The sequence below is a fragment of the Battus philenor genome, unplaced genomic scaffold, assembly GCF_028537555.1.
Source record: "Battus philenor isolate CCGP_79_NKW_IND1 unplaced genomic scaffold, ilBatPhil1.0.hap1 SCAF_22, whole genome shotgun sequence".
Classification (NCBI taxonomy): domain Eukaryota; kingdom Metazoa; phylum Arthropoda; class Insecta; order Lepidoptera; family Papilionidae; genus Battus; species Battus philenor.
In genome coordinates this window covers 10,728,774-10,742,614 of record NW_027181685.1, presented here as the reverse complement: position 1 = coordinate 10,742,614, position 13,841 = coordinate 10,728,774, and the positions used below count along the sequence as shown (strand labels likewise).

At 42.1% G+C, this 13,841-nt stretch overlaps 1 protein-coding gene across 1 annotated transcript in view; it reads right to left on the bottom strand.

Annotated features, from left to right (window-relative positions):
• Positions 1-3,691: 3,691 nt before the first annotated feature.
• pod1 (coronin pod1) overlaps positions 3,692-13,841 on the bottom strand; it is a 32,417-nt gene continuing 22,267 nt past the window's right edge. Inside the window, exons 14-23 of the mRNA XM_068767098.1 lie at positions 13,639-13,752; positions 12,798-13,040; positions 12,204-12,463; positions 10,748-10,869; positions 9,112-9,250; positions 7,769-7,900; positions 6,811-6,885; positions 6,441-6,576; positions 5,468-5,583; positions 3,692-3,861 (exon numbers count right to left, since the gene is read on the bottom strand). Coding sequence (XP_068623199.1) covers positions 3,769-3,861; positions 5,468-5,583; positions 6,441-6,576; positions 6,811-6,885; positions 7,769-7,900; positions 9,112-9,250; positions 10,748-10,869; positions 12,204-12,463; positions 12,798-13,040; positions 13,639-13,752 — 1,430 coding nt within the window. The 3' untranslated portion in view covers positions 3,692-3,768. The remainder of the gene's footprint in view (positions 3,862-5,467; positions 5,584-6,440; positions 6,577-6,810; positions 6,886-7,768; positions 7,901-9,111; positions 9,251-10,747; positions 10,870-12,203; positions 12,464-12,797; positions 13,041-13,638; positions 13,753-13,841) is intronic.

Here is a 13,841-nt window from a genome sequence, read left to right as displayed (position 1 = left end):
AAACTGGCAGGGTTAGGGGCGTACCATCGGTTCTTCCCAGAACCGAGAAACGGCCAAGGACTGCACAGTCCGAGAGACGAGCCGCTCAGGCTTGAGGTAGCATCCCGTACCCATCTTTAAGAGATGGGACAGAGGATGTGACCAGTGCGGTGATGTGCCAGGTGCACTCGGCTTCTGCCGACACCGGACAACCCGTAATCCCAGTAGGGACCGGGGGCTCCGTACCTGTACGGAGCTGCGAGGAAGAAAACCTCTTCAAAAATAACCCTAATCCCAAGGTTGGACCGTGCCGACGGGATGAATGGCTGGAAGGGAGTTCAGTCACAAGCGCGAAGGGACCTCACCCTTAAAAGGAAAAAAAAAAAAAAAATAATGGACGCAGTTAAAAAAACAAATTTTCCCCAGGGTGGTACCAGCGATGCTGGAGAATCCACCCCTGGGCCTTGCCCAGGCAGCCCCGCCGTATCTGGGGGGGGCAAAAACTTGCGTCGCGGCAACGCTTCAGCGTCTGCCGCTGGGCCCTTAACATCCGGGGCCCAAAATTTTAAAGAGCCGGAGGTGCCGGGCCGTCCATCAGGCTCGGTACGTGATAAGCGCGGGCGATCTATGCGCTCCGCCGGTTTCGCGATTAGTACGGTCGGAGAAAGCGACGGCGGATCAGACGCCTCTCGCGCATCGGTCGGCCCTGGCGCGTTCTCGAGGGCCGGTAAGAGAAAGGCCAAGCCTCCGAGCCCTGGTGCTGTGGCCGCAAAATATGCGGCTTATTCTGCCCAGGAGACCGAGGGCACGGAGACGGTCGGCGGAACCGACAGTGACGAGGAGGGACTCTTCGACCCCTCTGTGCAGCCATTGCGCACTAGGTCGAAGAAAGGGCTCCCGAGTCAGGAGCAGTTGGCTCGCGAATTGCGAGCATGTGCTGATCCCCGGCAATATGCAGAGACCAACCTCCTGGCTATCGAGAAGGTGACGGACCGGTCCAGCAACCTCAAGGGCACGTACGTGCGTAGCCTGAGGCTCGCTGCGCGGAACGTCAAGGCAGCATTGGAGGAGATGTCGCGCAGGACGGCGGGCGACTCCACCGTCGAGAAGTTAGAGCAAGAAAACGCAGAATTGCGTTCTCAGCTTTCCAGCCTTTCTGCGAAAGTGGAAAGCCTCTCGATGGAGCTTCGTCGCGTCCGTAGTGCTACAACGGAGCAGGCCAAGGCAGCTGCCCCCGCGCCTCCGCGGGCCCGGCCAGAACTAGTGCCAAGGACGTCCGCGTCTACCGAAGAGGGGCTCATGCATCGCATTGGAGCCCTCATCGAATCGAAACTGGCTGCCTTCGAGGCCAAACTGTTCCCCGACAGGGCAATAAGGCCGCCGTTGGCCGCCAGTAGGACTGGACCGCGTCCGACTCAGTCGACCGTCCCTTCCGAGCCGATCGCACCGCCGCAGCCTCCACAAGCACCGCCGGCATCGCAGCCGCCGCGACCGCGGCGGTCTAGGCGCCCCAGGAGGAAGACTGCGCCTCCTCCTGTGCCGGAACTGCCTCCAGTGACAGCACCGCCTCCGGCAGCGTCGGCGATCACGACCCGGAACACCTGGGCTGAGGTTGCCCGAAAACCCAGGTCGGCGCCACGGCCCGTGCCTCGTCCGAGTGCTAAACCGCCTGCCGCACCCAGGAGCCGCGGGACCAAGAAGGCGAAGCGAGCTCCCACTACGGCGGCCGTGACGGTTACGCTGCCGGAAGGCTCCACCTCCACCTATGCAGAGGTAGTAAAGGCGGCGAAGGCAAGAATACGGCTGGCGGACCTCGGCATCGAGGCTCTGCGCCAAAAACGTGCCTTGACTGGAGCGCTCCTCTTGGAGATCAGTGGAGAAGACTGTGGCCGAAAGGCAGACGACCTCGCGGCGAGGATGCGTGAGGTCCTTCGCGATGTGGCGGTTAAGATCAGCCGCCCCGTCAAGACGAGCGAAATCCGCTTGAGGGACCTCGACGACGCCGTCAGTCCGGGCGAGGTCGCGGAAGCAGTGGCAGAGGCGGGCGGCTGTTCGGTGGACGACGTCAAGGTTGGGGACGTCCACCGAACAAACACGAGCATGGGCACCTGCTGGTTGCGGTGCCCGGTCAAGGTGGCCCATGCTCTGGTGACTGCGGGGCGCGTGCGTGTGGGTTGGGGTTCGGTGAGGGTGGCACCCCTGGAACCCAGACCCATGCACTGCTTCCGGTGCCTGGAGAAGGGACACGTCGGCGCCAGGTGTCCCAACTCTGTAAACCGGAGCATGCGGTGTTTCGCATGTGGCGAGTCTGGGCACAAGGCAAGAGAGTGCGTGTCATCCGCACTCAAATGCCCTCTGTGCTCAGACCTTGGGTTGCCCTCCAACCACCGGCTGGGTAAGAGGTGCGGCCCAACGCCGGGTAAAGGCAGGAGGAGTAAAAAGACTCCGCCTGCGACCACCAGCACGGCGGCCGCAGCGGCACCGACCGCAGCGCCGGGCGTAAGCTCGGACATGGAGGTCGCTTAGACCTCTATTCCCGCCCTTCAGAGTCCTCCAAGGTAACCTGAACCATTGCCGGAATGCTCAGGACTTGCTGATGCAGACCGTCGACGAGTTTCGGGTTGCCTTGTCAGTAGTAGCGGAGCCCTATAACGTGCCTGACCATCCTCGTTGGTTCGGCGACGACTCAGGGTCCGTAGCTTTCTACTGGAGGGGCGGAGAGGGTACCCCACCCTGCACCTTATTATCTAAGGGACAGGGCTATGTCGCCGTTAAATGGGGTCCCTTGGCCATGATAGGCTGCTACGTGTCTCCCAGCAGGTCTCGCGCCGACTACGAGGAGTACCTGGATAGGGTGGCGGACTGCGCTGCGGCCTGCCTCCCCTGTCCGTTGATCGTCCTTGGAGACTTTAACGCCCACAACAGGGCGTGGGGGAATACCAGGGACGATCCGAAGGGAGACACCGTCTTGGAGTGGGCGGCCGGACTGGATCTCCGACTTGTCAACAGGGGATCCGTCAGCACATGCGTGCGCTGGCAGGGGGAGTCGGTCGTGGACTTAACATGGGCGACTCCCGCTGCAATGCGTATGCTTTCGGGCTGGCGGGTTGCAGAGGAGGTGGTCACTCTTTCTGACCATCGCCACATCGTTTTCGATGTTGCGATCCGCAGGCCCGTCGCTGACTCTGGCGGCCGTGACGGCAGCACTACGCGACGCTGGTGTTTGAAGCGGCTAGACAAAGACCGGCTAGAGGCCGCCGCCTGCGTCGCCGATTGGCCGAACGCCGAAGAGGTTCTGTCCGATCCGGAGAGGGGAGCGAACTGGTTCCGGGAGATATTGACGCAAATTTGCGACGCGTCGATGCCCCGGGCCGGTCGTCCCAAGCGCAGGGGGGTGCACTGGTGGTCGGCGGAAATTGCGGAACTCCGCAAGGTCTGCTTGCTGAGCCGCCGCCGGTACACCCGAGCCCGAAGGAGGCGAAGGCAAGCTCCGGAGGAGGAGATGGCCAGACTGTACAGGGAGTACCGGGCGGCTACAAAGGCGTTGCAAAAGGCGGTAGCTGGCGCCAAGGCTCGGTGTTGGGTCGAGCTCCTGCAGGGACTCGACAGGGATCCGTGGGGGCGTCCATACCGAATAGTACTGGGAAAACTCCGGCCATGGATGGATGAAAAAAAAAAAAAAAAAAAAAAAAAAAAAAAAAAATGTAGCCAGGTCAATATATAAAACAGTGATTACAAAATGTAGCCTCTAAAGACGTGTATACAAGAGTGGTGGGAGTTCGGAAGCACTCACTGGTCCCACTCCGATTCGTCTACTCCTTCCATGCTGTCCTGTTCTAACTTCAAGTTGACTTGCACTCTTGCACTCATCGATTTCATTATCTGTGAAATTTACAATTATACATGTTTATAATATAAACAATATACAGACAGTAAGAGATAGATAGATAGAGAAATAATGGGTCTGCAAAAATAGTATGTAACCAACCTACCAACATTACAGATATATGTACATATACATAACTTTCACGAAGCAATATAGAGAGCTAGACAAAACCCAAATTACAGTTATAAACAAGTTTATTTGTTATACGTGTAAAAGGTTTAAAGGGGTTAAAGTGTAGTTCATTTGAAGTTTAATGTATGATACGAATTAATGTATGATACGCCATATCCGAAAATCAATGGTTACAGAAATAATAACTTAATAGTAATAGGAAATGAAAAGCGTTTTCAAAATTCGGTTTAAAATTAATTACTGTTTACTATCTGTCCACGCAGGCTTTGTACTGCTAAAAGTTATTAACTAGTTGCATAGATAATAAAAAATTAATTAATGAAACAATTCGTGTAAAGCTTTATGCAAATAAGCTGTTGTTTAACGCTTTAAAGCTTTAACACCAATAAACAATTACTTTCGTACTTACACTAACGGCGTCTCTTAAATGGTTACGATAATTATTATTAATTTGTAATTGATCGTATAAATAATTGCAACACTGATACATAACGAGACAATTTCTCCAAATATGAAAACACCGAAATATATAAAATTATATATTAATAAAGTGTACCAATTCATAACAGATTTCATTAGAGATCTGTATAAAATATCTCAATTATTATATTCAAGTATATATGTAGAAAAATTGCTCGTGATATAAATAATACACCAGCTGTTGCGTTTTGCTTTTGTGAAAATACTGGTAATATCTTATCATCATCATTATTTCAGATGATACTCAACTGCTGACGCATAGACCTCCCCCATAAATTTTAGACTTCTAGAAAATCATCCATTATAACTCACGATTGAATTTATATTTAGATTTTAAGAGACTAAATAAAATGAACGTGTATATTTTCACGGCTTTTGGATACAAACTAGACTGTGATGCAGGTTATTGAAAATCAGGTAACTTTAGCGGTACGCGGGGCCGGTTCGAACTTACAATCGAATACAACCAGGTACGAGGCATATCTTGAGCATGATTTTAACTTAAAAACGTGATAGATCCGAAAATGCAACCATTCAGGAAAGACGAAAAACTTAACATTGGGTATATCTCAAAAATTTACACACTTAAAATTATAATCTTTGTACAGTTTGAAAGCTAATTTAATACGGAATAATCTTTTAATAAATTTATATTTGAAGGAACATTTTGCGTATAATCTTTTTATTCTTGTTTGTACTTTACCTTGTTCATTCAGAAAAAAATTACTTCTTCTATCTTCACCATTTTTAGTCAGAAAATTGTGGAAAAAAAATGACTAGTTTTATTGGAACTCGTAGATCGCAAATATTTAAAAATCCGATAAAAATAACAATCGATTGCCATTTTATTTGGTGGGGGCGGCGATTGGTTCTCCGCACTGTGGCCTGACCACTGCGACTTCTTCCTTCATAGATAAATTCTGAGCATAGCTTGATTTGAATCTGTGCTTAGAGACATCACTCGCAACTATAATAGTTTAAAATGCTTACACTATCCTGCTTCTCTTTAGGGTCGAGCGGTACATGCGACTTGATGAGATCTGGCTTCGGTTTCTGCACCTCTTTGGGTTTCTCGCGGGAGCCCGGGGATTGCGTGTGCTCTGACACTGAAAACAAAATTACAAAATTTTATAACATTTAAATGCGATCAAAATGCAAATAATATATAATTATCTTTTAATTGTATTACATGTTTTTTACATAGTTTAATAAGTCACAATAATGGGTGTAATTTTTATTTATTTTTTTAATAATAGTTGAGGCAATTTTGAAGTTTTTAGAAGATAGACACCGGGATTCTAACTCCGTGCATTATGTCTGTATTTTTGTTAATAAAAAATAATATGTTATTAATAAAATAGTTCTAATTATGAATATATATATTTTTCTTAATTTCCACTATCTTAAATATTTAATGGATTCAGGCGTTACATTGCGGAAGTCCATCCCAAATAAGAAAGGACCAATATCTAGCCACTTCCGCACATGCAGTGGTTGTCGTGCATGAAAGTGCACCGCCCGCCAGCCCGCTCGTAAATGCGCATGCGACAGACAATGCCAACTACACAACCGCCACCGTAAATTCACTCAACACGTGTTGACGTTGACAACCACTGCATGTGCGGAAGTGGCTAGATATTGGTCCTTTCTTATTTTCCACTATCTATAAAGATCCTCCTTTCGATTCAACAAAAATTAAAATCTAATTAATGTAACAAGTTTGACATATGATTTTGAACACAAAATCCCTATTAAAAAAACAATATTTCATGAGATAATGCGCGTGCGCTGTTTATGTTCGTTTGTTTTTTTCGTTCGTTCATTCGTTCGTTATGTTTATTTCCGTTTATATCTAAATCTAGTACGCATTCGTTCGCGCGCATTCCGTGTGATCTAGTGCGTCCGCATACGTATGCGTTCGTGCGCGTGCATGTGTATGTGTCTACGTGTGCGTGGTACTGACGTGGCTGCATGCCGGGCGGCTGCAGCGAAGCGGTGCGGGGCGTGGCGCGGCGGCCGGCCAGCCAGTCGCGCGCCGTCTGCCATGCCTGCCACGTCACCAGCGTCGGCGGGAACAGGTCGTCTTGGAATAGCTCGCTCTGCAACAATAAACCGTACCATTATAGATCATCATACCAGTCGATAAACACCCACCAAAACCCATAGGCCTCCCCCAGAGAACTTCAAACTAACCGGTCTTACGCTGACAGCATCTTGATCAACCTTTCCAATGACCTTACTTATGTCGTCGATCTACCAGGATCCTTATATCTTTTTACTTTAAAATGATTATAAATTAAGTCTTTATAAAATTACTATGAAATATATATTACCTTTATCCTGGGCACTGTGAAAGATAGCGGCTCGATATTTCCATTAGTAAGTCGGAGGGCCCGAGCGAACTCCACCTGGAAATTGAAACAAAACAAAATTAATTCACAAACACAATGCTTCTTTAAAAAATGTGATAATATTTTCATTTTTTATCTATATTACTACCAATAAAATATATATAGCAGATATAATTACTAAATTTATTATCTTTTTAATTTGAACAATTTAAATAATAAATTATTACAATAAAATAAAAAAACACCAAGGCGGCACCTTAACAAATTGAAGTGTAAATTCGTCTATGTACAGCATGATCCATTTAGCTAACTCCACACATATATATATTAACTCTTTTTACAGTTTGGTGAGTTCAATGAAAAAAAATTAAATCAAACAGAATTGTAAAACCTCGTAATTATGGTTTATATTTTAATAATTTAAAATGATCTTAAGCATTGTTAAAAGAAATTAGTACGCGAGTTGTGGTTAAGATATGTCTGCTAATTATTTTATTGTACATTGGTTTTGTAACTCAAAATAAATTTAAAAAATTACTCAACAGATACACAAAGCATTAACACGCCATAGAATTATTTAAAAATATTTGTATAGTTTTCCATTTTTATATAACCTGACAGTGTAGTTTCTCCATAAACACAGTAGAATAAGTAGGCACAGTCAATCTTAAATACTCCGATGACCTAAGCAATTTATCATGTGAGTCACATAAGAAAAGAAATAAGATAAGATAATTTCGTTAATTAAATAATTAAAATAAATAATCATAAGAAGTCCGTGGACATCAGAGTTGGTTAGTTATATATCATAGGACATTAGATATTCTTCTATCATGTTCTAAGCGTTGGATACACAAGCATACATAGATATAATAGTTATTCATAAATAAATCTTGACACAAGATACAGTAGTTGCGCGCGGCACTGAAAATAATATCACCTTCTCAACAGCGACGAGATTCTTCTGCAAGAAGGCGATGCCCTGGTGCAAAGTTGGCGCTCTGTGATGCGACAAGGCGCACAAATATGGCGGCTCGCTTGTCACTTCGTAGCAGTATATAGTAGAGTCTCCCTGCGAATAACACAAAATGCTTCTATAAGTTCAACTTCAATATTTATTTATACAATACAATTCATGTCACAGCAAACAAGAGTAATTCGAATGGATACAAGAATAATAGGTGTACTTTTTATACATATATAGCATTGTGCTCTGGTTTTAAATTCAGTAATTATTTATGGTAACAATTTCAATATAGATTCCATTAAAATGTTTTTTTTTTTATAAAAACAAGAAATTCATAAATGTGGTTTATGCACTTTAATATACCTTTAATTTTATAATAATGTTAGTATTCAAATATAATACTTTTATGGTATGCTATGCCTTTTAAAACACGTAAAGAAAGTTTTTATTTACTGTTTTATAGTTATTATTTTTCTTTATAAGATTTGATAATCATTTAACAATACAGAAACAATAAAACAAAATTTTCAAGAAAGAGCAGACGTTTCATGTTTGTTTTAATAAGTGAAGACCAATATATATCAGGGGATATCTATACAGATACACTAACTTTTTTAAGCCAATCTGTAACTTTCGGTTACCTATTGGAAGAAACCATTTATGTTAACTTTTTTCACATTTTTGCTTTTCCTTTATTAATAATTATATTAATTTTGTCTACATGTCCGATACCTAATTGTTACTTTCTTATTATTTTCTACTTACTGCATTATAACAAATATGTGGCATTGAGGCTCACTATTTATCTGTAATTCTTATTCCTTGACTAATGTTTTTTTTTTTTGAATTTCTAATACTTATTTTAAATTAACTTTATATTTTTATCGTAGTTCATATGTGCCATCTATTATACATTTAGATGGCCAATTGACCACTTTTAAACTAAATTTCTTTCTCTATTACCAAATATATTTACAATTTAAAACACTGATCCATTTCTATTAACTCTAGGATCCTAGTTATATCGCATTGGTCTGATCGTTGCAGACGTAATGTTTACACCGGGGTGTACTATGCTGTCGTTCCTTGCTAGGACCTCTTAACTATTTTATAAAGGAGGGCGAGGAACGACGCCCCGAACATACCATCTGAGAGGATCTTAGATAGCGCGCCGAAGTCTAACCTTCTCATTACTAACTCCAAGTCATACCTACACCGTACTTAGGAAAGTCCAATAAACCAACTACAATGTTTTTTATTATAAAAAAAAATAGTGTAAAAAACATTAAGTAAATAAGATTGTTAGTGATACATACCCTTCCAGTTAGGAAGAGAGTGCCGGAATCGTGATCTATGTGCGTCTGCAAGATGGCAGGTGACACGTCCAGACCTACGGTACAAAGCGGCGCCGAGAGATCCGATGCCTTGTATAGCAGGATCTGGCGCTCCGATACCCTGCAAATTAAAAAGCGGTATTTTTTATGGACAATATTTTTAGTTTTTGCGCAATAACTAAGGACGGAGTAAAAAAAACTAATAAATAATGTAAAAAATTAAAAAAAAATTGCAAGGACAGAACTTTTTTATCATATATAAAATGTCGAAATAATTAATTGTATCGCTCAAACGTATTACGAACAATAATGCTTGTTAAACATTGTTGTTGTAAACTGGTTCAAAATCATCTTTGACACTTGAATATACTAGCCCGCAGTTATGTAGAGTAATTTCTTTTTAATCTAATATGACTATATATAATATTAAAATTATCTTACATATTTAAATAATACAATATTAAATAAACGAATTTTTATTGATATCTTCGTCAATTATGTTCGAATTTCATTGATATTTTCATGTACCGGAAATAAGCTCGCACAAAAAACACTAATCTTGGGTATTATATTTTGATCACAAACAAAAATGGTGAATAGCTTTTGATATATAAAATATGAAAATTGAACCTATTTACATTTAGTTAACACATTGTAATCCAATAGCATATTAAGTCCTTATTAGTGGAATAGTACTAGAGAGTTGATCACATATTATAAATATGTCATGTACGGGGGGGTAGAATATGAGGCACTTGTAAATATAACTATACTAAAGAATTTTGTCGCTGTTTCATGTGATGTTTCATTCATCATCTTAAATGTCCACTGCAAGGCATAGACCTCCCCAGAGGTATCTATGGGGAAATATACTGTAATCGCCACACTTGGCAATCGGATTGGCATTCTTGTCGCAGTGGCTATCATAAATAATTAATGCGTAAAGTGTGAATTATATCAGATTTAACCCCTGGAAACGAACCCACGCCCTACGATCACAATTCTCAGTCGTCTGCCGCTGGGCTACTGCTTGCACAGAACTATGACGATTATATCTTCAAGTAATACAAAATAAAAACTTAATCATAGAGTAATTTCTAAGATATCGCAATTTACCTGAATATCAAATTACGTACCAAATGTCACGAAAAATTACCGCTCCAGGCAAAGTATTAAGTTCCAAAATCTATGAAATATACTCACAGATAGCAAAGAGTTGTTTATAGTTCTTTTGAGACAGCGTTTATATGAGTGATAGAAGAGACAAGCATCGCCTCAATTATAAAAGACGAAGGAAGCAGAGCATCCTTCCTTTGTTACTACAGGAGGGTAATCAAGAACATAAACGTGAGGAATATTAAATAAAATCGAAAATTAAAATAGGGTGGATTAAGCAATTTAAACAGGAAAACAAACATAGTAAAACAATAAAATAAACAAAATAAAGTAATAAAATAAAAAAATTATAGTAATATTGAAATAAAGTAAAGCCAAAGAACTATACAGAAGACTGAAAGAATAGAGCGAAAATGAAGGACACATAATAAGCTAGGGGTTTAAGAGAGCCCCCCAGAAAGAGGGACCATATAAAAAAAGAGTGGTAGGAGCATATACGAACTTGTCGAAGCCGGTGACAACGAGGTGCGTGTCGTTTAGAGCCCACACGACGCGACCGCCGCGACTGCCTGCAGGACCAGCGCCGCTTCGAATCGGCTCCGTAGACTCGCGCGGTTTGTATATCTAATTTCAAACATATATTCATATTAACAAAGATAAATACAAGACGAGACACTGTATATAGACCTCCCCCATACATTTCCAATAGTACCAATTGGAAGTAACCTATATTCAACGTTTTCCAACTACCATAACAAGGTCTGTACTTCAAAACATTACGGCACCTCTGCATGATCAAATGCAACGAGGAGGCTGGCCTTCTGATCGATATTTACTCCACATATCATCATTTCAACTGAGTCCACTGCTGGACATTGGGCTCTCTCATACATTTCTGTATCCAGCATCTCTCGACGACCTTAACATGGTGTGCTTCAGTTCCTGGTCTGTAGTCTTCGATCCAGAAAATTGATGACTTTATTTATGCAGAAAAGAGCTGTTCTTGTATTCGTTTTTTCTTTTTCTTTTTTTATTCTATTTGTTTCTTGTATTACTTATAATTTGAGTCAACATCGTTACTAAAAACATACTTCAAAAGAAAATATTTATTAACATCCATTTCTCAATGCGTGTATGAAAATGTAATGCATTGCAACAAAAACATGGGTTTCCCAAGAAGTATGATATTGTATGAGCAACATTACGTTATCGGCGCATCGAAAAGAGGAATTCCACACAAATATAATTCTTTATTTACATTGATATTATAGGAGTAACATTAGTCATCATCAGCGGCGCATTGAAAAAGGGGAATTCCACAGAAATTATATTGTTAATTTACGCCGGTATAAAAACGTGCGAAATTCGAATGAATATACACACATATACTTCATACTTCGTGTTGTTACTACCCCAAGACTTACCGGCCCTATGAAGAATCCCACAATATAAACTCCAAAAATAAAAACAAATTACATACAACTTAAGTTTCATTCAATATAACATTCAGAAAATAACTACTGTTTATTTTAATTTAAATAATCAAAATATGTTTGTGTATTAAGAGTTACTACAGTTGATGACTTTATTGAATATAGCAAACTTTATTAATGATAAGTTTGCCTCCTCCCTCCTTTTCAAATACATGTGGTGCCCCTGAATAAGTCTGTGGCTTCAAACAACCGAAGTGTAGAAAGAGAATAACCAAAATTGTGAGGAAAGATGAAAGAGTGTTAATAAAATTTGTGGTTAATAATATTATTATCGAGTTAAAGTCACTGTCATGTTAAGATAGGGGGAAGGAAAAGCCCTTAAAACGAGGCCAAAATATTTTAAAAAATATCCGAAGTGATACACTCATGTTGACGTCAATAAGAGATGTAATGTTTTATGCTAAATAATTAATATTTTTTGAATTTGAATTTGATATAAATTTCTGTTTTAAAAAAAGAACATACCCTAATGTTTCCATCCTTGCATATGGTCGCCAGGTATTCCCCGCAAGGCGACCAGTCCAGTGCAAATATTTGATCAGTGTGACCAGTTAATGTGATAGCAGCTTGGGGTTCAGGCTGCGAGAGGTCCCACAGCTTGACGGTGAGGTCGTGGGCCGCTGTGGTGAGGAGGTCCGACGCGGTGGGGTGGAAGCGTACGATGTAGATCTTGTCAGGGTGCGCGGAGAACGTGCGGTTTGGCTCATTCGTTGATTCTTGTAGACCTTAGCATTTTAAAGTATCCCATTAATTGATAAGTTCTTAAAATTAAACACACACATACGTTTTAGATGTTGAAAAAATTATAAAACCAGCAAACACAGTGCCGTTTTAAATTCAAAATTTGCGTGAGGTGTAATGTGTGTCATGTTTAGTAGGTAGTAGGTAGTATGATGTTGTGATGTATGCTGTATGAAGCGGTTGGTGTTACGTGTGTGGTGCGTTATGTGAAGTGCTTTGTGTGATGCGTGCTATGTGAGGTACTTAGTATGTAGTGATATGAGGCGAGTTTCATCAAATGTGTTAGATGTGGTGTAAGATGCAGTGTAAGGTGCTCACCGTCCTCGGGCAGCAGCCACTCGCGCACGAGTCCGTCGTCGCAGGCGACTATCAGGCGCTCGGTGCAGAAGGGGTCCCATGCGCAGTCGTTGAGCGGCGCGGCGTGCAGCAACGCAGCGGGGTGCAGGCCGGCGGGGTGGGGGCGGGGCGCACGGGCTAAGGGGGTAGCGCCACGTGGCAGCTCCACGATGCCCACGCGCCCACCGCCGCCGCTGATTGGTACCGCACATCGCACGCCGTTTGCTTTACACAAATACGGTAATAATTAAATACTGACATCGCCTACACAATAAAAATGATTAAAACACCTAACATATACATGGCAATGGCCGATAGACGTCCTCAGCAAGGCATAGGACTCCCCCAAAAACGATGACCGGGTTCTGCGCTGCCCGCTTCCAGCGACTTCCCGCGATCTTAACTATGTCGTTGGTCCACATAGTGTAGTCCCTACTGAAGCCACGTCTACCGACTCATGCTCACTACTCGAGAACCTGGCTCCAAGAGCCATCGGGTGCACATGCGATATGCCCCGAACACTATGTATTGTGTTGTACAGTAGTTTTCATTTTTTTTATTGTTAATTGCTCCTTTTTCACTACCCTGCGCTGCTGTAACAAAAAATCCGTATAAATTAATTATTTATTACTACTATTTACTGCGTTGATTAGGTAATACTTGTTCCGAAACCATTGTAACGCAACTAAGGCATATATGCAACTAGGGACTCTGATAAATACGTAATGTATTTTATAGATAAAATCAAAAAAACCTTATTTTTCATAACCTGACAAAAACGGTATTAATTTTATTTATACCATACATACTTCAAAGACATTACCATAGAATCCATTGCACTCGCCCGATATTTGCCTGCTGATGTTTTTGATGTTCTCCACGTGGGTCGACTTGTGACCAGGCGTGCCTTTCAAGTGCCGGAACTTTGAAACTTTCCCTAAAAATAAAATAATTCATTACAACCATAAAGTATTAAATAACAGATTAAAAATAATAAACATATATGCATAGTAAAATAATTTTTTT